This window comes from Microtus pennsylvanicus, chromosome 7 (assembly GCF_037038515.1).
Source record: "Microtus pennsylvanicus isolate mMicPen1 chromosome 7, mMicPen1.hap1, whole genome shotgun sequence".
Taxonomy (NCBI): domain Eukaryota; kingdom Metazoa; phylum Chordata; class Mammalia; order Rodentia; family Cricetidae; genus Microtus; species Microtus pennsylvanicus.
The window spans coordinates 14,319,952-14,344,163 of record NC_134585.1 but is presented as its reverse complement, the minus strand read 5'-3'; the positions used below and the strand labels follow the sequence as shown (position 1 = coordinate 14,344,163).

Here is a 24,212-nt window from a genome sequence, read left to right as displayed (position 1 = left end):
ACCTGAGTTCGATTCCCAGCAACCACATGATGGCTCACAACCATCTGTAAAGAGGTCTGGCGCCCTCTTCTGGCCTGCAGGCATACACACAGACAGAAAATTGTATACATAATAAATAAATATGGGGCAAGTCCATGCCTATAATACCAGTAAGCCAGAGGCTGAGAAAGGATTGCAGTTTTTTGGTCAGCCTGAACTTCATGTTTTATTTTTTTTTTTAAGAAAACCCATTTTAAGCCTGGCAGTGGTGGCATTCAGGAGGCAGAGGCAGGCACATCTCTGTGAGTTCAAAGCCAGACTGGTCTACAAGAGCTAGGTCCAGGACAAGCTCCAAAGCTACAGAGAAATGCTGTCTCGTTAAACAAAAACAAAAGGGGGGGGGGGGAAACCCATTTTGTAGTGTATGGTGTTAATCTACACCAGAGTCCACATGCTGTCTACTTGTTTGCAGCTATTGCCAGCCATTTGTAAGAATTTTCTTGTTCCATTGTTTGGAGACTGAAAAATGGTCCAATTCTACCATACTTTGCTTATAAGTTAAAAGTTGTCAGCACAGAGAGCCTTATCCTGTCAATCCCTTGCACAAAGGACAAAGTCCTATAATAAAAGCATGAGAAATGTTAAAACAAAAAAATAAAATAAAAAAAAAATAAATAAATATAATAAACTGTCCACAGCCGGGCGATGGTGGCGCACGCCTTTAATCCCAGCACTCGGGAGGCAGAGGTAGGCGGATCTCTGTGAGTTCGAGACCAGCCTGGTCTACAGAGCTAGTTCCAGGACAGGCTCTAAAGCCACAGAGAAACCCTGTCTCGAAAAACCAAAAATAAATAAATAAATAAATAAATAAATAAATAAATAAATAAATAAATAAATAAATAAACTGTCCACATCAAAATCAACTACCCTCTCTCCCCCTCATCTTTCAATGCATGTTCTGCAGGAAAACCCACGCTTTCCTAATTAGTTATATCTGTGTGTGCTTCCCCCAGGACTCAACTGACACAAATGGCCTCAAATCTAAGCTTAGGTCCAACTGTAAAAGCAGCTAATGTCAAGCTTGTGACCTGAATTTGAGCCAGGGGCCCCACGTGGTGAACAGAGAGAATGCTGCAAGTTTTCCTCTGACCTCCATACACACAGGGGCATCTGCACGCACACCCCGACACATACACACACATGACCTGTAGCTCTGTTTTTCCAGCTATTCCAGCATCCTGCAAACCCCAGCTAGTCTGTCTCTATCCCCCAGCGCTGTGCTTACAAACACAAGCAGTCATTTTATGTGGGTGCCGAATCCTTCTGCTTGCCAAGTTCTCTTACCCACTGAGTCCTTTCTATACAGCCTCAGGTTCCGTATTTCTAATGCTGCTCTGAGGGCCACCGAAGCAAAGAACCCAGGGCAGCTGTGCTTCATACACAGGAAGGTCCGTGAAGTAGCTGAAGATACTGGCAGGGACCCTCAGGTCTGTCTGTTCCACCAGCCACAGTGGACCTGGGCAAGCTTGCTGTATGTTGTGTGAGCATGCTCAGCTCCAGACTAACCATGCTAGGCTGCTCACCTTCAGCCTGTGTATCATTCGAGGTCGGCCTCAGAAAGCAGAAACCACTTTAATTAAACAGGAAGAGGCTGAAGGAATGCAGCAGACTGGCTCCAGGCAGAAGGGTGGGAAGACTGAAACCGCACATGTGGGCATGGGGCTCAGGAAATAACTCTGAGAAGAGTACAAAGAACTGGTCTCCACGGTGCAGATACCCCTGCCACGACCACAGCAGTGGAGTCAGAAAACTGCCCCGGGGGCTTAACACAGTCAGGAAGGGGGCTGCCTTCAAAGCCACACTGCTGTAGCACTGTGCTGACAAAACCTGCCTGCCCACACCCCATACCTTGTCACCCTCGAAACCAGCAACTGGGTAGCCACTAGGGAAACTGTGCTCCCTCCACACCAGGCCTGGCCCACCACGCCTTCCAAATGTCCCACGGCCTAAACTACAATTGCATTTGGGACCTCGTTTCCCAATCTGGAAGTGTCTCAGGCACCAGGAACCTCAGCCAGTTCCTTGAGTCCCTGGAAGAAGAGGGGGGCCCAGTGGGCTGTGGCCTGCACAGGGAAAGGTACCCCCTGGCTTGAGAAAAGAGCCAAGAGAGGAGAGCACAGACCCATAGGACTGGAGCTGATCAGTCTGAGCCCATGGCCCTTGGAAACTGTCATGGAAACTGTCAAATGCTACCTTCTGCTGCCCTCTGGTGTTTGTGAAACAAACTGCTTCGCCACCCAATCACATGGCGTCTTAATTAATAGGATGAGTAGCTGTGCATACCTGGTACTAAGAAACAAGAACTTCCAGGCTGCAGGACAAGGCCACCAGACTGGTCACCATCATTACCACAAACTGATCTGGTCAGCTGACATCCAGGCCACATTTTCCCCAGTTGTTATTGGCTCAGGCCTCATAGTGTATTTACCCACTGTAACCAGAAAGCTGATGTCACGGTTTGTGTGAACTTCCCAGTTAAGCCCTACCAGGAAGTGTCTGACTTGCTAGTTTGCTATTCTTTGTAGCTTATCTTTCCAGGGCCCGAGCCCCACCCCCCACCCGTCCTCACCTTGGATGGAGATTAGAGTGTAAGGTCTGTGATTTACGGGACTCAGCTAGTAGGAAAGAAGTGACTATCAATCACTTGTGACAATCCTGGAATGAAGTGCCACTCACTCGGTGAAACCAATAAACTAGTCATTGTTTGTGATTTTAAATCCATACACCCGAAAATACCAACAAAATTATGAGATCAGAAGCACTCTCACCAATAGAGACTGTTCCAGACCCTTCAGTGCCCAGCCAGCTTCAAAGCCACCGTGGCTGTGGCTGCAGTGCCTTTTGTGAGAACTGTCTCTACCCCAAGACCACCGCCTCTGAGCTCTAGGTATCTGCAAACTCTCTGACACACAGTTTCAAACCACTGTAAGCTGGAGATGTCAACAGAAAACATTTCTTACTTTCTGCTTAGGCAGCAAAGTCTTTAGCTTCCAGGTGCTTTGGCTGTCCCCATCCCAAGTCTCTGAAGTGCTCTGCTGTTAGGGGAAAGGCATTTGCAAACAAGGCCAGGCAGAGATCAGAGGTCCCCTGCACGGAGGCGTGGGGACACACATCACACTCCGTCCATCTGCTGTTTGCTTTCCTCCTGGGGAAGAGATGGCTCTCCTTGAGGCAGTAAGGATGAAAGGCAGCAGGAATGGGGGTGGGCGTAGGGGGAAGGGGTGGCGGCAAGCTAGTGTAGGGTCAGGGCCTGTGTAATCAGGTCTTGGGAGGGAGGTTGATCTGCTGATCTACTTCAGGCCTTTGGAATTTGGCTCAAGGGATGCCATCCTGCTGGGTTCACAGAGGAAATTCCCAGGGGCTAGAGGTGGTGGCCTAACCACAGAAGTGAGACCACTGAGGGACACACACTTAGGAAATGAGGTTGCCTTGCTGCTGTTGTGATAATGAGAACTGCCAGACCCCTGGGATGAGCAGTGCAGTCAGAACAACAGCGTGGCTCTGGGAAACAAGTCAAGGTGGCATAAGCAATTACATCATTCACTGAGAGAAGATACAGGAAACAAATCATGGTAGTTTGTACAATGCCACAACACGCATTCAACTAAAAATTATTTGGACACACGCGGCTAGCTGGTCTGTAATGGGAACTACCTGTGTCTGCTACTACAGCACCGTAGGTCAAAGTCGCAGATGCAAATGTCTCTAGCGTTCTGCTTTAAGGAATGTGTCCAAATCGTAGCAGGACAAAATGAGGTAGATGATTGTATTCACGGAATCAGGGTTCTCTAATGCTGGAAACATCATTCAGAGACCCGTTTAGAAGTTGGGGTGCAGTCGCATGGAACATGATGCATCATGAGATGAAGGCAAAAAGCGGAGCATCCCTGCATCCTAATACGTAAGACACAACAATCACAACAAACTCCCAAAACTCGAGTTTCAGAACAGACTTGATACTATGCTGTCAGAGACAAAGCAGAGAAAGCCAGAGAACAAAGAGGAACTGAGCACACTTGATGAGGGCCCACAGGCCCCAGCAGCCTTTCCCACTCCACCAGTCAGGTTTGCAGAGGGCCCTACACAGGTTAGGCTTAGCTGAGGACAAAACATACATATACACTTTCCCCCTCTCTCCCTGTCTATTAGAACTTACATTTTAATGAACATAGGGCTTATGCAGGGACTGGGATATGGCTCAGTGGCTAATTTGCCACATAGGTATAAGGACCTAGGTTCAAATCCTCAGAACCCATGTAGAATCTGGACACATAGCACTCCTACAGAAGCTGGAAGTCGGAGGTGGAAGAAACTCCAGACAGCTCGAGTAGGTCAGCTAGTCTGTCAGGCGCCGAGGCAAAACTCAAAGGGGCTTGTCTCAACCAAGCAAGATGAGGCCTAAGACCCCAGGTTATGATGAAAGGCATCTTCAGAAGCTGTTGATGAGCCTGGCCTCAGGTCTAGAATGTCTGTTTAGTAACAGGCTGTATCACAGCTACTTCCTCTGAATTTGAATATCCCTCCCTGGAGAGTGGAGGAGGCTCACAAAACTCTTAAGACGGTTATTACTCTGTGACATCATGTGAGCAGTGGACTCGGGGAGAGGAGACCCTCCTGCATGCTGGCTGGCACAAGGCCAACACATGGATTACAGTGCAGAATAGACCACGTGTTAGGGCATCAAACAAGCCAGGCGAATGCAAAAAACAAAACCAAACCCCAGACACCAGGAGCTGGAGAACGTGTACATCCATAAAGGGGATGAGTTACCTGCTGCCCTCCTCCATTGACTAACATGCCAGAGGGAGTCCTCTAGAGAAAGAGAATTCAGAGCTGAGCTGGAGAGTGAGCTCAGCGGAGAGTACTAAAAACACATACTACTCTTCAAGAGTTTGGTTCCCAGCACCACATCAGGTGCTTCCCAACTGTCTCAGACTACAGCTGAGGGCCCAATTCTCTCCTGGCCTCCTTGGTGGGGCACCTGCATGTACAGGTACAACCCTGCATACATGCACGCAAATAAACCCCCCAAAAAATGTGTTAAAAATAAGAAATCTAAGTTATCTTAAAGCTATAGAACCTATAGAAAACCTTAGAGCTAAGAAAAACTGAAAATTCCAAAGTAGAGATGTTTTATGGAAACAATGCATGCCTATTTGCCAAGACAGTCATGACAGTTGAGAGCTAGAGTCAGGAAAGGATACTACATGAAGCTGGAAAGCAAGGCCTGCTTTGGTAGCTCTACATGTCCATTAGCTACAGTTAGGTGTTATGGTCTGTAGCTGAAATGTCCATCAGAGCACATGTGCTGGAGGCTTGGCTCCCAGCTTGTGGTGCAGGACGTGGGGCCAGCTAGCTTCAGAAAGTGATCACTGGGATGTTTCCTTGGGGAACTAGATCTTGCCCCAACTGCTTCCTCTATCTCTTTCCTCTACTTCCTGTCCACTCTCAACCATGAATACTTTCTTTCTCTACATCTTTCCAAGAGGTCCCTGTCTATTCTTGGACCCACCATCAAAAGATTCAAGACGTGGCATAAAATCTCTGCAGTCACAAGGCAAGAGATCCTTCCTCCCCTCAAAGTTATACTAGGCATTCTGTCCTACAAATAATAAATACGATCAATCTAATGGACATTGGACAAGAGGCCTAGTCCAACCCCAACGGGGTGGTCAGGATTTGAACACTCCTAACCCAATGCTTAACCACTTAACAATTTATACTCCCTGCCACCCTTTGGCAGAAGTGGGGACTGAGCCCAGGATTTCATGGATGCTAGACAACCTTCCTGTCCCTGTGTGCGCTATAAACTTCAGATTCAGATTTTGGAAACATATATATATGTAAAGAAATCTTGGAAACCTAAAAAAAAAAATTCTGTGTGTGTGTATAACGAGATCTTGAGGATAAAATGTACATCTAAAAATGAAATTCATATTTTGTATCTACACCTTATATAGACAACCTGAAAGTCATCTCACACATTACCAACTCTTTCTGTTCTCCTATGACCTGTCACAAACGTAATGTACAGAATGCTTTAGTTGTAGTGCCGTTGCTTAAGGTTTAAGATTAGGAATGTTCTGGAGCAGAGGATGCTGGGGACTCTCCAACCTCTGCCATTTTATACCCAGAAGGAACCTGCAAATACATCTTTTACCATTTTTGATCTTCTTAAACATCACGCTTATATTAGAAACCATTATAGTTTCTACTGAGACTGGTTTAAATGATAGTTTTTTAAAACACATTTCAAATTCATGTTTAGCATTTAATTTAAATTTGCAGTTTCTTGGTCAGCACTTCTAACTTTACAAAAGAATGGTTTTATGTTTAATGTATTTTATAACAAATACAGCCAGTGGTTGAATTACCAAAAGTATCTGATTTGTGAATGATAAACAATTGATAGTACCAGTTGTGCATAATTTTACTTTTTGCTTAGGAAGTTTTACAAATTCAGAGTAATAAATTCATTTTATTTTCTAAGTTCAATTATAAAAAAAGTATTGTTTATACTTCAAAACATACAAACACTGTTATAACATTTCCAAACTTATCAGTGACAGGCTGGTGCCAAGTGTGATAAAGGAGGGAGAGTTGCCGTTAGGGAAGAAAAGATTCTTGAAGATGGCTAAACAGAATTGATGGGTACTATCTACCTTAAAGCTGCTGTTTTGGCGCCCCCTGGTGGTCCAGTGAACGTGAGGACATCCAGGAAGATTTTCTAGCTACCTTAAATCCATTTAAAATATACTAATACCAACTTTTAAATTTAGAAATACACACTGATACCAACTAGGGTTTTTTGTTGTTTTTAAGGGTGTCTCAGTTAGGGTTTCTATTGCTGTGAAGAGACACCATGACTACGGCAACTCTTATAAAGGAAGACATGTAATTGGGGCGGGCTTATAGTTCAGAGGTTTAGTCCATCATTGTCATGGCGAGAAGCATGGCGGCATGCAGGCAGACATGGTGCTGGAGGAGCTGAGAGTTCTAAATGATCCACAATCAACAGCAAGAAAGTTGTCACACTGGGAGTGGCTTGAGCGTGAGACCTCAAAACACACCTCCAGAGTGACAGTTACTACAAGGCCACATCTCCTTATAGTGCCACTCCCTATGGGCCAAGCATTCAAACAGGAGTCTATGGGGGCCATACCTACTTCAACCACCACAAAGGGCATTGCCAAAAAAGGAGCTAGCCAGAAGAGCAGGCTGTCAGCAATGTTACATAAACATCAGAAAGCAAAATTAGCACCAAGTCCTTGTAGACCTCAAAGATCAGACACCCTGACACTGTCACTCCAACCTCAGAAGCTCAAAGTCCCCACACAGCAACCTAATGTTGTACAGACACAGCTCCACCTCATCCCTTCAGTTCCTTCCAGTACTTTTTCAGCCCCTTTGGCAACTACTTTGTTGTTGAAAAAAACAAAAACACAACAACAAAAACAGGCCACTGATTACTGATGCTGTGTTCTCATCCTTGACAACAAAAACTTAATGTGTACAACTATATAGTAGGCCACTCTCAACATTTACTGAATTTAAAAAAAAAAGTGAAGGCGTGGCATGGATGCCAGGTGTGGTGGTACACTTATTTAATCCCAGCACTTGGGAGGCAAAGCAGGCTGATCTCTGTAGGTCCGAGGCCAGATTTATCTACACAGAGAGTCTTTAAAGGAGGGTAAAAGAAATAAAGGAGGTATGGGGGAGGAGGGATGGAAAGCTACTAACAGTGAGCTTCTCTTACAAACACTGAAAATCAAATTCAACCAAGCATCATGAAAAGGTAGATCTGAGAGAAGTGGTTACACAGCTAGAGCTCTGGGACCCGTGGCACCACCATGCATCACTACAGCACCTGTCGCTCTGAATGCTGAGACACGGGGACAGCACAAATCAGTTCCCTTCCATACAACACTGTGGGAATGCAGGGCAAAAGCCTCTCCTGGAATTGCATTTAGGAAGATAACAATGTGACCACACCGCTCACCCTGGCCTCTTCCCCCACCTCCAAACTACTCTGGCTTCAAACTCATGCCATGCCATCTACTTCAACAAGGGAAAAATCAGGCCTGAATTTGAATGCACTGGGGAAAATTATGTTTTTTTAATTCATCTTCAAAATTCTGATTACCTATCAGAGAGTTGCAGTGCTAGAAATAGAATTGAAAGCCTTGCAGTCTAGGCAAGCTTCCTTCACATCTCCCCTCCGTGTGTTCCTCTGTTCCTACCTTGTCAAGTTTAGTGATTTCAAACTTACTTTCCCATGAACAAAGCAAAGAGAAACACCTGAGTCCTCTAGAGTCCTAAGTACACCATCTCTGAGCATCTTCAAAATATAAAATACATGAGTGCCAACTCTGTTCCCCCGTGTCTGAGGTCTGCTTAGTGGTGTGGGTTTGAAACTACTTGTTCTCTAAAACAGAACACATGTTGAAGAGTCATAGCTTGGGCTTGGTGAGGGCTTGTGATGTGCCAGCTCAAAGGTGGGAAGATGCTTCTGGGCTACAGTAACGATAAGGAGGGAGGGCTTCATTTCATACAACATGGCCTTTTGCTCCACACTAACCACTACTTGAAATTAAAGACTATTTCCCTTGCTAGCACAGGCACAATTAGGCTTACAGTGACCCAGTGACGACCCTAAGACAGGACGACAGTTCCACAAGAACATCAAGGACAGCTGAGAAAACTAGCCCTTCATGCACAGTAGCTACACTGCACCATGCCACAAACCATGGTGGAAAACTATCTGCACGGGGCCACGTGTGTACGTGGCGGCTTCCTAGCCCAGTTCCTCTAGCAGAGCACCCAACATACCAAACCCGAGAGAGCATATGGCTGTCTTCCAATTCTAATCACAAACACTAAAGAGCATGTTAATTTTCACGTTCATGGTTTTCTTTTTAAAAACCTATTTAAATTATAAATACATTTCTAACAAATAGGCTCTGAAAAGCAGTCAATCAGTGGCTGGACCTGGTCAGCTCAGCAGCTGGCTCTCCGTTAGCAGTCATGGACAATGATCAGATCTCTGACTTTGTAGACTTGTTTTTTCACATTTCTCATTAAAAAATTTAAGCCACACAAGCTGTGTGAATATTCTCACATGAAAAAGTAATTCAGGAAAAAAAAATCCTTACAAGAAAAAAAATCTGTTAACCAAATAATTCATCTTAAAATACATAATTCAGAAACATGTTTGGAAAATTAGAATTTTTATTCTATGCAATAAAAACAATATGCATAGACCTGGTACATAATTTTTTAGTTTTTACTTTAGGAAAAAAAAATAATGAAAAAGGTTTGTAAATCTTTGTTCCTACTACTATAAAAAGCTGTTTTGATGTCAGCAATCACTTGCATGTACAAGCATCAACTCTATACATGATTTGTCCCTAGGAATCACTTCATCTAATGAGTCTGAAAGCCTTCTTTGAATGCGCAGTTACGCCACAGCTTTGCCATAGCTGTGAAAGCAGCTCTGGCCCCAGAACACGAGAGGCACACTTGCACGTAACAGTCATCAGTGTAAAAACTTTACACACCCATGGTATTGTCATCAGTGTAAAAACTTCACAAAACCTCACGTAACTGTTACAAGTGTAAAAGTTACTTCCCAGTCTATCGACCTCCATCAAACCCAGAGTGATGCATCCCCACTACATGCAGATGCACGGGCAGTCTCATCCCAGTTCTTAAGGAAAACGCAGAACTCCGCAAGATCTTCCACTGTCAGGGCTTGAGAGTATAACAGAATGTATTCAACAGGCAGAAGTCCATGGGCTACAGAAAAAGGAACTGAATATCAAGTGTTAACCGACCTTATCCTTTCTACTTTGACAGCTTAAGGCATTGAGACCTAATTGGTTTCTTGTGCCTAGTAACAAAGACAACTCCATCTTCTATCTTTTAATCCTCAGGGATGTTTTCTGATCGTTTCACACTGCGACGGATGAGATCACTTCGTCCAACTTCAGCCATTTGCTCTTCCCAAGACTCCATTTCATTATCGTAACGAATTCTATCATCTTTAGCAAGCTGAATGTATACCTGAGAAAGAGTGTTAAAATATTTTATTTAGAAAAGAGTAATTAATCTCTGGAATGCTTCCATCTACACCGAAACTATATCACTATTCTCCATGCACTAAAGGAGAATACAGAAATAATTTTAAATAAAATGTAAGAGGAGAAAAGGTTAAGAGAGAAAGTATTTAAGAAAGTGTTCTCCATCAGAAAAATTATCCACCATGATCAAGTCGGCTACATCCCAGAGATGCAGAGATGGTTCAACATACGAAAATCTGTCAATGTAATCCACATATAAACTAAATGAAAAAAAAAAACCCACACAATCATCTCATTAGATGCTGAAAAAATAAAAAACCTTCAACAAAATACAACATCCCTTCATGATAAAGGTCTTGGAGAGAGCAGGGATACAAAGAACATACTTAAACATAATAAAGGCAATATACAGCAGGCCAACAGCCAACATCAAACTAAATAGAAAGAAACTCAAAGCGATCCCACTGAAATCAGGAACAATACAAGGTTGTCAACTCTCTCCATATCTATTCAATATAGTTTTTGAGGTCCTAGCTAGAGCAAGACGACAACAAAAGGAGATCAAAGGAATACAAATCAAAAAAAAAGTCAAACTCTCACTATTTGCTGATGATATGATAGTTTACATAAGCGACCCCAAAAATTCTACCAAGGGACTTCTACAACTCTTAAACACTTTCAGTAATGTAGCAGGGTACAATATTAACTCAAAAAAACCCCACAAAAATCAGTAGCCCTCCTTTACACAGATGATAAATGGGCTGAGAAAAGAAAATAGAGAAACATCACCCTTCACAATAGCCACAAATAACATAAAATATCTTGGAGTAACTCTAACCAAACAAGTAAAAGACCTGTATGACAAGAACTTTAAATCTTTGAAGAAAGAAATTGAAGAAGAAACCAGAAAATGGAAAGATCTCCCATACTCTTGGGTAGGAAGAATTAACATAGTAAAAATGGCAATCTTACCAAGAGCAATCTACTGATTCAATGTAATGTCCATCAAAATCCCAGTAAAATTCTTCACAGACCTCGAAAGAATGGTACTCAACTTCATATGGAAAAGCAAAAAACCCAGGATAGCCAAACAATCCTGTATAATAAAGGAACTTCTGGAGGCATCACAATCCCTGACTTCAGACTCTATTACAGAGATACAGTACTGAAAACAGCCTGGTATTGGCATAAGAACAGACAGGAGGACCAATGGAACTGAGTCAAAGACCTATAATTATGAATACCTAATTTTTGAGAAAGAAGAAAAAAAATATCAAATGGAAAAAGGAAAGCATATTTAACAAATGGTGCTGGCATAACTGGATATCAACATGAAGAAGAATGAAAATAGACCCATATCTATCACTATGCACAAAACTCAAGTCCAAATGGATCAAAGACCTCAACATAAACCCAGTCATACTGAACCTTATAGAAGAGAAAGTGGGAAATACACTTGAACACCTTGGCACAGGAAACCACTTCATAAATAGAACCCCAGCAGCACAGACACTGAGAGAAACAATTAATAATGGGACCTCCAGAAACTGAGAAGCTTCTGTAAAGCAAAGGACATGGTCAATAAGACAAAACAGCAGCCTACAGAATGGGAAAAGATCTTCGCCAATCCCACATCAGACAGAGGGCTGCTGATTTCCAAATTATACAAAGAACTCAAAAAATTGGTCATCAAAAGAACAAATAATCCAATAAAAAAATGGGGTACAGATCTAAACAGAATTCTCAACAGAGGAATCTAAAATGGTTGAAAGACACTTAAAAAAATGTTCAACATCCTTAGCCATCAGAGAAATACAAATCAAAACAACTCTGAGATTCCATCTTATACCTAGAAGACTTGGCCAAGATGAAAAACACTAATGACAACTTATGCTGGAGAATATGTGAGGTAAAGGGAACACTCCTCCATTGCTGGTAGGAGTACAAACTGGTATAGCCAATTTGGATTTCCGTATGGCGATTTCTCAGAAAACTAGGAAACAACCTAGCTCAAAGAGCCAGCAATACCACTTTTGGGCATATACCCAAATGATGCTCAATCGTACCACAAGGACATGTGCTCAACTATGTTCATAGCAGTTTTGTTTGTCATAGCCAGAACGTGGACACAATCTAAATGCCCCTCAACCGAAGAATGGATAAGGAAAATGTAATGGAGTGCTACACAGCAGAAAAATAAAATGACATCTTGAAATTTAAGGGCAAATGGACAGATCTAGAAAGCATCATACTGAGTGAAGTAACCCAGACCCAGAAAGACAATTATCATATGTACTCACTCATAAGTGGCTTTTAGACATAAAGCCAAAAAAAATAAAAAAATAAAATAAAAAGAGCAAGCCTACAATTCACAAGAGACATACATGGACCTAATGTACCTGGGAAGTAGAAAAAGACAAGATCTCCTGAGTATATTTGGAGCATGAAGACCATGGGAGAGGGTAGAATGGGAGGGGAGAAGAGAAAAATATATACCTCAACAAAAGCAATTAGAAAGAAAGTGTTGTCCAAGGGTAGGTAGGTTGTTAATTTAGCAACTTAGGGGAGAGAAGACGGAGGGGCAGGTGGGACAAGACAAGTTTTAAATGTTAGTTTATTTACTGACATCCTCCAAGCTGGCCTTAATGAAGGCAGTCTCTGAGTACTGCCTTCACTGGCACTGCTACATGAGCAAACCTAATCTGAAGTACTCGAAGGTACTCTAAATGGACATATAAAGCCGAAACTGTACTACTCACCTGCCTTTCATCACTAGATAGATTTTTCCAAGCCTGATTTATAGTCTTCAGTTTTCCCTGTAAGATAACAGTTAAGATGTACACACCTAAGAAGGCAGCAAAAGAGACCATTCCCCATTTACCCCCACAAAGAACTCAGCTGTCATTCACAAGCAACATCCACTGATTTATTTCTACTGGACTGTTACATTTTTCTTGAGCTGTTACATTTTCATTTACATTTTGAAATGTAACGGGACTATGAAATACGATGAGTTATCCCTTTTAATCAAAAATGTCTGTATTCATCTCCACTCTGTCATAAACTAACTTCATAGGTTATTTTCTTCCCTGTAGCCGTTTTTTATTCTAAATTCTGTGCAAAGATATTTAGGCATCACCCTAGGAATGGAGAAACAGTCCTTAATTCTACTCACCTGATCAGCTAACCTAGGTGGTATCACAGCAAAAAAGGCCACTTTACATCCCTCAGACTTTGTTCACATGAAGTCATAGGAGGCAGGGGGAATGACAAAACATGGTTGTTTTGCAATTTCCTCCAAACTCTATTAAATAAAGTTTAAGGCATAAATGCATGTGGACAGTAACCAACAGAAGAGGGCAGTACCCACCTAAACTGTGGACAGTAGCAGGCTGGAATGGTAACTGAATTGACTGACACTGGTTGCAGTGCCCAGAGGCAGTAAGGAGAACCTGGGAGCACCAGATTTACAAGGCAAAATCAGTGTCCCAGAGGCAGGACTGGGTGGGACTCACAGAGGGTAAGGTGAAAAGAAGCTTAAATGCCCACCATGGCAGATTCCAGACATTCACATCCCCAAGAGAGTAAAACAGTCACAGTGAAGAATAGGCACTCTTGAGGACAATGGCATCTTGCAAAAAGATAAGGGAAATACATGAAAACATACAGTATTTAGGGGACAGGGAAGGAAGTTCAAAAACACAAAAATGAGAAGACACTCAGAAGGTCTATACACAAATACAAGCTATATAGAGTCTAAAAAGAAAGCAACAAGCAAAGAAGTCAAATCAAAAAGAACCCAAACTCAAACTGGTTTTATCTAAAAATTTCTAAAATGATATTTTTCTTTGTGTGCACATGTATGTGCACACACGGTAAAGATTAGAAGACAATTTACAGGAGCCAGTGCTCACCTTCCGCCATGCAGGTCTGGGGAACTCAAACTCAGGTAAGGTGCCTTTACCAGATGACCATCCCATCAGCTCAGATTTTTTTTTTTGCCTTATTTATTTGTTACTTATTTTTATTGTTTACTTTTTGTTTTGTTTCAGGTTTTTTTTTTTTGGTTTTTTTTTTTTCCGAGACAGGGTTTCTCTGTGGCTTTGGAGCCTGTCCTGGAACTAGCTCTGTAGACCAGGCTGGTCTCGAACTCACAGAGATCCGCCTACCTCTGCCTCCCGAGTGCTGGGATTAAAGGCGTGCGCCACCATCGCCCGGCTGTTTCAGTTTTTCGAGACAAGGTTTCTCTAACAGTCCTGGCTGTCCTGGAACTTGCTCTGTATACTCAAAGAGATACACCTGTTTCTGCCTCCCAAGTGCTGGGATTAAAGGCTTATGCCATCACTACCTGGCTCAGAATTTTTTAATCTGTCGTTCTGGGGACAACCTAGGTGGCCTCATACTCTTGATCTTTCTAACTCAACTACCCAACTGCTGATTGTTATTTCTCAAAGATCACAGTGGCTGGTAAACCAATGATAATCCTGAAATGCCGAAGAAACATTATTTTCAAACCATAACTCAATGACCAATCTAAAAACACAGGAAAAAGGCAGTTTTTAGATATGCAAAACTTGAAATATTAATTGTCCACATATCCTTAATTAAGGAAAAGCTAGAATGAGAATAAACCAGGAAATATAAGCAAAGGCACAAGAGCACTGATGCAGGAGCTTGGCATGCTGGTGTACACTGGACAGATGGCAGCCACCAATCTGGAATAAACCAGAAGCTTCAAACTGATCTGACATCAAACTAAACGTACTGAGCTAGTGAGCACTGACAAACTGGGATTCAAAAAAGATCGTAAATGAAACTGGGTAATTTCAATAATGTTTCTTTTGTAAATACGCTGGGGATTAACTGCTGATAAGCCCCTCCTGCATGTGTATGCATATGTGTTATTATCTATGTGCATCTGTATGTATATGTATCTATGTGTTTGTGTGCACCTGTGCATGCACATATGCATGTGTACACAAGTCTATGTATGTGAGTTTGGGGGGGGGACATTAGGAGGCTGGAGTGTTTGCAGATGTTCTCAGGTGGCTCAAGCTGGCCTAGAATTCTCTTTATGATCTAGGACAGCCTTGATCTCTCAAGGACTGGGAGCACAAACATGAGCCACCCATCTAACTTAGCCAGTATTTTTAAATGAATAAAATTATAGTCAAGTTATATTCCCATTACTAAGGACAGGGCCCAGTCATTCAGGCTGATGGGTAATTCTAGGGTATAGCCTGTAAGCCAGAATGGATGTATTAAAAGTTCTCACCAGCAGAGAGCTTTCCTATAGCAGTTTTTAAAACAAAAACATAAATGTACCTAGACCCAGAGTAAATCAGTGACTGAGGAAATTCTAATGATCAAAAAGGTGAAATTCTGGGGCTGAAGAGATGGCTCAGTGGTTAAGAGCATTGCCTGCTCTTCCAAAGGTCATGAGTTCAATTCCCGGCAACCACATGGTGGCTCACAACCATCTGTAATGAGGTCTGGTGCCCTCTTATGGCCTGCAGACATACACACAGACAGAATATTGTATACATAATATTTTTTTTAAAAAAAGGTGAAATTCTAACAATCAAAAAGGTAAACCTGCATTTTAGTATCAGGAAGTCACAAAAATTAAAATCGCAAAGAGAACTTCTGCCATGGCCATAGCTGTGAATGTACCACCAACCCTTCTTGTGCTCTTGCCAGTAAAGCTTGTCAAGAGGACAGCCGAGAATTCACACTGTGGGAGAGCGACAGACATTTCTTTTCTAGATTTGAGGGCTATCAGTATGATGCTGGAAGATGCCAGAGTTTGAAACTGTACAGGAAGGATTGCTAAATTGATCCAATTTTGCTAAGTGGAAGTTAAAAAAAACAAAAACAAAAAACCAATGTTGGATACTAGAAAAAGGGTCCAAGAAGATATTTCTTTGACTTCCACAAGATTCTAACTTTTTTTGCTGTTTTTTACTTTTAATGATTAGTCTCTTTAAACCCGTTTCCATTAATGGAAAATACTTCAAAGATGAACATCCATTTTCCTAAGCAAATCATGGTTACTCTGGGAAAATAACAGTATGACTTTATTAAACACACAAAAAAAGGTGTTTTTGGAAAAATGAATAAAATTTTAAAATCCCCAAAAAAAGTGATTAAGTAGTCAGTAACAAGCCTGAGAAGAACCACGCTGCACATATATTTTACTGAAACATACACGACATGTAAGTGCAGTCAAAGGACTTGTGACTGAATGACAGAACCAGTTAACTCCAGTGATGAGCCTGGACATCTACACTTCTTTACCACGGCACTTTATACGAGGAAAACACGGCGGCTATTGTCAGTCTTGAGAGGTATGACATGGGCTTTGGGTTCACAACACCACACTCTATGACTATGTCCACACATACAGCATGTTCCCATTGCACAGGTATTGTGGAGGTCCACAGATGTGAGCCTGTTTCACCTTGACTAAAGGTCAGTGAGTTTGAGCTTAATTTTGCTTTCAAAGTTGTTGACAACAGATGGAGCTACAAACAAGAGATCCTGAACTAGGGTATGGTTAATTAATATTTTGAGTATAGAGGTGGATCCGCTCCATCTTGTTATTCCTACTCCTTCAAAGGATATTGGCAGGAGGTTCCAGGGGAGTGGCTGCCTGCAGGATACTTGGTCTATTCCTTATATCATGTTAATGAAGTCTGTTGCCTCTCCCTCACTTTCTGGAGTGAAGTATGTAAGCATGTGGAAAATAACCCCATGGGTGGTTCAGTATTCACTGAATGTCCCTCCCAATGCTGTTCTGTGTTTCTGTCTCTTATTTCTCTCATAGCCTTTGCTTAATAGTTCTAATCCTCGTACTCTTACCCTGGAAGGTACAAATTTTGTCGAGGCTGGATCCCAACAGGTGTAACCAATCATGTTAAAGGACAAAGCATGAAGAGAGCTCATGCCCAACCTCAGAACTAATCTCATTCTTTCTGGAGATGCTGACAATGAAAAGCTGCATGACCAGAGCATTTCTAGAAGAATCTTAACTTCTCATGATACAAATGTATTATGTCTCTCCCGCCCCCAGACAGGGTTTCCTGTCCTGGAACTCACTCTGTGGACCAGGCTGCCTCGACCTCAGAGATCCACCTGCCTCTGCTTCCCGAGTGCTGGGATTAAAGGTGTCTGCTACCACCTCCCAGCTTAGTGTTATGTCTCTCTCTTTTCTTCTTTTCTCTTCTCTTCTCTCTCTTTTCTTCCCACGACAGGGTTTCTCTGTTTAACAATCCTGGCTGTCCTGGAACTCAATCTGTAGACCGAGCTGGCCTAGAACTCACATAGATCCACCTGCCTCTCCGTGCTGGGATTAAAGGCATACGCAGCCACCACCAGACATGTTATGTCTCTTAAATGTAAAGGGTTTATGTTATATAGAGTTGTGTGTGTCTGTATAAACCATAAAAACAGAAAGGTAACTTAATTAGAAATGTTTTCAAAGTTGTTCTAGTGTGTATGCATAAAGTATATATGGCAACCTATAGTCACCATACACCCAACTGCATAGTAAGAACAAGAACTTATGTTGTTCCAGTGCTGGCAATCAAACCCGAGGTATCACACAGACCCAGCTAGTTCTGCCAGTGAACTATACGCTCAGCTCCAAGGATTTTTTTATTGTTGTTGTTCAAAGAGACACAATAAACTTCCACATTTTCTATTTTCTTCATTATGTGACATGATAGACATACAACTTCTTACATGATTTTAAACTAAAATAAACACAAACCTACGAACAACCTACAGCTCTGCTTACCTGAGAAGACTCTTCTTTACTCTCTTGGAAGCATTCGGATACATAAATGTTGTATGCTGATCGAGGTCTTTTTGGTTTTCCAAGCAAAGTTAATTCCTGAATAATAATAAAAGAGTCAGATACAGATACTGGGAAGCCTAATATCTAACAAAACAATTCACTACAATGTATAACAGAATCCAAGTGCTGACAGGAATGACAGCCTGTGGCACCACACCAGCAGTGTGATTTGTATATAAAGTATACATATGTATATATATGTCTGTTACATCTTGGAAGTCAAAAACTTTTCCAAGCATAATATCTTAAAAACTGTAATATAATGAGGCATTTCTCCACATAGAAAGGTATTTCCTTTACGTGTTATTTTTGTAGCTTCCATGAACTGAATCATTGTATTCACATATAAATTTTCTTAAAACATGTTTTTAATCGCGGTTTCCTCCTTGCAGGATACATAATCATATTGGCCCAATTAATACATGCCTCCACTGAGGCTCATAAACATAGGACTATTTAGTAACCTTAGCTCACCCCTTCTCTTAATACTCATAACATTAAAAATTCCAAGGATGTATTCAACTCTTAGCAGGTGCCAAGAAGGGGAACCACAGGATGGGCATGCAGCATCTCTTGCACTTGGTCCCATATTCACTGTGATAGATACTGCACTCTCCTATTGATTTTCTGTATGTGGAGACTAGCAGTATCTGAATTTATAAAATCCTGGGGTGGGTGAGATGACACAGCAGATAAAGGTATGTATTGCACAACCCTATAAAGGTGAAAGGACAAAATCAACTTCACAGTTGTCCTCTGACCTGTAAGTCAGACCCCTCCCCCACACTGCATACACATATACAAAATTTAATAATAAAATAAAGAGGGGAGGGGTCTGGGAGGGGTTAGCAGACTAAGGGTATTAAATACCTACGATCTTATCTACATAAGTTTTATTACAGAAACCATAACAGCATTCTAAATAAAGAAAAATGTAGCTTGACTTTGAAACAGTGGCCTTCATGTAAATTAATACAAATTAGGAAACAAAAAACTTAAGCATGCAGATAGAAGTTTTAATAGTTATTTCTTTAAAAGGAAATAGAATCCTACTTGAATGCTGGCATTTTCCTGATATGCTAATGAAGAAATTTAGTATGGTTAGCAACATTCAAATTCATGGTCCTCTACAGACAATTCAAATGTGAAAGTTACTCTAGAAGTAAGACTCAGAGTAAAGATTCTAACTGTGCATCATTTACTTCTTTCATAACTCAAGCTTCGGACCAATCCTACTGACTGTTGCAACCAGGACTTCCCAGACACACCATGTGAGCTATAACATCCTGCTTGTCTAAATGCTGTGCCCAAGTGCTCTACTGTCACTGACACAAGGGAGAACTACCTAGATTCTTGGTTGACATTTTTCCACAGGAAAAGAGTATTTCAATGATACTTACTCTCTTTTTTATTGAAGCTTTCTTTTTTAAACGTTTTTGCCTTCCTTCTTTCTCAAAAGATACCAACTGAGTTGGCGTTAGCTGGTCTTTAAACTTGCTCATAGCTTCTTTGTACGCTTTCCATTCTGCCTTAAAATCAGCTTCATACACCTATACATTAAAAACCCAAATAAAAATCAACGAACCGGTTCTGGCAAGCTCAACACATCACATTTACCAAGGACAAACAGGTGAAAATGTGCTCTGAGATTTACTTTTCAAACTCTTGCTAATCAAGGTGCAAGTACAGCAACTGGCCATCTTTCCTCATTGTTGTCAACTAACCTACACTCTACCCATCCATATCAACATCATTTATGAAACAAATGGTATAGAACACCTGTGTGGATATGACTGTTAAGGAAAGAGAAAACTAAGATAACACAGTTGGGAAAGTGCTTGCCATGGCCAGTGTCCATAACTCTCATGCTGGGGATGGGGTGGGGGCAGAGAGGGGTGGATCCCTGGAGTTTGCCAGCCAGCCAGTTTAGATCAGTTGGCAAGCTATGAGCACAAGCAGAGACCCCCGTCTAAAAGAAAAAAGTATGAGCTAACTAGTCTTTGAAAAAGCTTACATCCCTAACTACACAACTACTGAAAACATAAATGCTTACTTTTTTTTCTGCATCCGGAAGTTCCCTCCATGCAGCCCCAATTTTTCTAATCAGTTCTGAAACTTTTGCATCTACAAATTAGAACAGAATCAAAATGGATGTCTCAATTTTATTTCTTAGGGGTTAACGTCTACAAGCTTTTGAAAATAGCCTAGTGGCTCACTCTAAAAATCAAGCTCATTACATACATCTCTACACCCTCCAAACACAATTTTATCTAGAAATGCTAGGAAACTGTTGTTTAGCTTTAAGGGGCATGTTACAGATTACCAAAGACAGCCCTTGGAAAGCCACTGCTACTGTAAGCACCCGAGAAATCAACTGCTTCAGGTTTCTTACTTCTGTATTTCAATAGAAACATTCTGTCACGTCTTTCAGAAATCATTGTTAGTAACCCCAAATAAACTACAAATTAGTCTTGTTGATACAATATCATCTTGCATTTCAATTATAGAAATACCATTCAGATATAAAACTAATATAAAATTAATCCATTATTCTCCAGTCCTTTGTTTTAACCAGGGACACAACTGTTTATCGACCATGCCTTAGTGCCAAGTGTTACATTTTAGAAGACAGGAGTATGGGTATAAGCATGTCTCTTAAAAGTTCACTGTCTGTCCCTTACCTCCAACAGAAGAACTTTAATTACAGCTCACATGATTTTCACAAGTGCCCCGTGAGGTACTTTAAGTAAAAGGGCATTGGAAATCTTAGGAACGACCAACTTATTCAGCTATTATCTTTATACTCAAATGAAGGCCCGAAGACCCTTTCTTAGACTACCTGGAAATATTTCCTACTTGCCAATCTTTTCTTTCTTTTTTTTTCAAGAACTCAGATAATTTTCAACAAAGCTAGCAATGATCTGTATAGACCATTATATTTTACAGAACACTTCCTGGTCAGTTATTTTATTGCACCTTTACAAACAATGTTCTATTGAAGAAGAAAGTGCTATGCAAGAGATAAATGAATTCGCAGGACCATGGTGGTGCACACCTTTAATGCCAGCGCAGCACTTGGGAGGCAGAGGCAGGCAGATCTCTGAGTTCAAGACCAGCCTGGTCTACAAAGTGAGTTCAAGGACAACCAGAACTATTACAAATCCTGCCTCAAAAAATCTAAGAGCGAGAGAGCGAATGAGAAAGAAATAAATTCGTCGGCGGGTCTTCTAAGCCCAGGGCAACTAGATCTCAACTTTATCTTTTTTCTCTAGAGTGCTCTCCACTCTACAGGTTATTTTTAAAAATACTGTTCTCGTTTCTCATTTGTATTCAAAGAATTTCTATTAGTTAGAAGATATTATACAGACCATTAAAGAAAATGACTGTTGCCAGATGCTCTGGTAGTGCAAATCAAGATTGCAGTTAAAAAAGAAAATCATGTTAGAGAAAGCATTAAGTCACAAGCTTCTTACCTGGGTGTTTAGCTTTAAATCTGGGTAGCTGTTCTGTAGAAAATCGAAGGTATGAACTCATTGGTTTCTTTGGATGATTACCCATGTTGGATGAAAAACATTTCGGAATACAGATAAGGCTACACGCGGATTAAAGAATCGAATGTCAGAAGGTCAGCTATTAACCTCTCCTGTACACAGACCTTACGTTCTAAATAGAACGTCAGCTAAGGCGCTAAATAACCAACACCTTCGCCAGAAATACTAATAGCCTTTATTTCTCTCTCCTCTGCTGCGCTAAGAATAAATTCAAGGGTTTCATTTGTAGAAGCAAGTTAAAAAGTGCTCCACAACCAGCTACTCCCCAGCCTTAAGACTTACTTTAAAATCCTGCCCTACGATGGTGGCGCACGCCTTTAATCCCAGCACCCTGGAGGCAGAGGCAGGCGGATCTCTGTGAGTTCGAGACCAGCCTGGTCTACAGAGCTAGTTCCAGGACAGGCTCCAAAGCCACAGAGAAACCCTGTCTCGAAAAACCAAAAAAAAAAATCCTGCCCAAACCAAGTAAGAGACTGCTGGGGCTGTAGCCTGCAAACGCGGAGCCCTGGGTGACCTAGACAAACGAAAGAGGGGGCTGCAGGTTTGAAGCACCAGTCCTGGCGCCCTTGGGGACCTAGGCAAACAGAAGGAGCTGCAGGGTTAAAGCACAAACCCTGGCCCCTGGGTGACCTAGCCAAACAGAAGGGGCTACGGCGTTAAAGCACAAATCCTGGCAGTCAGAACAGAACAGGGGCGAGCGTTCCGCGCCACAGCTCCGGCTCCGCCTCCAGGACACGAGAGGAAGGCGGGAGCCCTGGGCGCCCAAAGGTAGAAGGTGACAGGAAGTGGGGGTCGGGCACCAAAAGCGCAAGGCCCCTGGCGGCCCGGAGAGTCGGGTGGAACGAGAGGACAGACGGATGATGGACGTGCGGCGCTTCTCGCCCCGCGGCCTACCTGAGCGGCGAGGGCAGGCGACCCCCGCAGCCCGCGCACATCTCGGCCCCCGAGCGTCCGAGTGCCCTTAGCGCACCCCACATTCCCCGGAACAGCGCCATCGCTCCGGCCGACGAGGCGCTGGCGCGGAGCCGCTTGCGAGCAGCCGTCGTGGTACACACCGCGGTGTCCACACAGCCGAACAAGCCGCGTGGGTGCCCCGGGCGCTTGTTATCATGCCCGCCGCGCGCGGGGCACTGTGGGAAGCCCGGACTTCCGGTCTGAGGCAGGAGGCGGGGCGGACCGAAAGCAGTGTGCGTCCGTCCCCCCCCTTCCCCGCACTTCGGTGGGCGGGGCTGGGAAGGGGCGGAGCCCGCCCTGGAGGGCTGGGTCCGGAGCTGGTGTTTCTAAGCCGCGGGGGCTGCTAGCAGCCCCACTGTGTGTTCTGTTTGCGGCTTGCAGGCTGTTGGGGGACAGGGTCCTCACCCCCCAGCTCAGGTCAGTGACGCTGGTGCTGCGATTTGTGTCACAGTGCCTGGCCCTTGAGGTCAGATAAGAGTGGTACTGCAGATGCCCGAGCCGCAGAATGCCTGAATCCCACTGTGTCTCATCTGAGCCCACAGGAGAGCATGGGGCTACTAGAGGGTGGAGGAGCGGGAGGTGTGGTCATGAAACTCATCCCTCTGAACGCCGTCTTCTCTTTTATAATTAATAGAAAGGGGTTCCCAGGATGTCACAGTGAGTAGAGGTGCTTGACCTCAAAGCTGGCAAGTCGAGTTCAATGCCATGGTGTGAAAGAGAACCAATTCAAGCAAATTGCCCTCTGACATACACACACACACAAGTAAATGTGTCAACAAATAAACAACCCAGGTTTGTTTTCATCAGATATCAACCATTACGATGTAGTGATTTTATTGTAAATGCGTATTTACGAAGGAAACATTGCTTGAACTTTCTTTGAACAAAAAGGACTTCTGGTTTTTATTGACCTCTAAGAAACAAACAGCACAGCCTTTCTCTGGATTTTGTCCTCACTGTCCATAATTCTACTGTCCGTCTGAACCTCGTGGTTCCAGTGTTCTACATGTAACCAAGATCTCCTTTCAGCTCTGTGTCCACAGACCCACTGAGTGTCATTACCTCATGGTTCCTGTAGTCTCTACAGAACCCAGACCTCGCCTTGCAGGCCCATCGCCTTAGACCCAATTTTAAAATTCCACGAACAAAGCCGGGCGGTGGTGGCGCACGCCTTTAATCCCAGCACAGGGGAGTCAGAGGCAGGCGGATCTCTGTGAGTTTGAGACCAGCCTGGTCTACAAGAGCTAGTTCCAGGACAGGCTCCAAAACCACAGAGAAACCCTGTCTCGAAAAAAAAAACAAAAAAAATTAATAAACTAAAAAAAAACAAAATTCGACGAACAAAAGTCATGATCTTTGCACTCTACCTAAATTTCTCTCTTCACTCATCCAAGTCGATAATTTCATAAATCATTTTAGAATCTCCACATTGACACTCCACTCAGTAAGCCCCTGTTGGTGCGGATGGGAAGGGTGCAGCCCTCCCACGCGAACAAGGGGCTTTGGACAACAGTCTGAGACAAACATGCTTGGGAATACCTGAGTGGGTGTATGTGAAACCCTGGCTCCCAGAACAGGTTCTCCAAGAGCTCCCAGGGCACAGGGCTACTACTAATGTAATGAATCCAGAGCTGTTACACAGAGAAACTCTTGTCTTAAAAAAAGAAAGAAAGAAACAAAACACATTCATGGATACCCATGTAATAAAAAAAGAGTACAGATACAAGTAAC

The 24,212-nt window shown here is 42.7% G+C and overlaps 1 protein-coding gene across 1 annotated transcript; it reads right to left on the bottom strand.

Annotated features, from left to right (window-relative positions):
- Positions 1 to 6,289: 6,289 nt before the first annotated feature.
- Tfam (transcription factor A, mitochondrial) lies at positions 6,290 to 22,668 on the bottom strand. Its single transcript, XM_075980000.1, has 7 exons — positions 22,422 to 22,668; positions 21,450 to 21,568; positions 20,030 to 20,100; positions 19,377 to 19,526; positions 17,917 to 18,012; positions 12,878 to 12,934; positions 6,290 to 10,101 (listed from the first exon to the last, which is right to left on the bottom strand). Exons 1-7 carry the CDS (start codon positions 22,520 to 22,522, stop codon positions 9,961 to 9,963), a joined length of 735 nt encoding a protein of 244 aa, XP_075836115.1. The 5' UTR covers positions 22,523 to 22,668; the 3' UTR covers positions 6,290 to 9,960.
- Between the last annotated feature and the right edge of the window lie 1,544 nt (positions 22,669 to 24,212).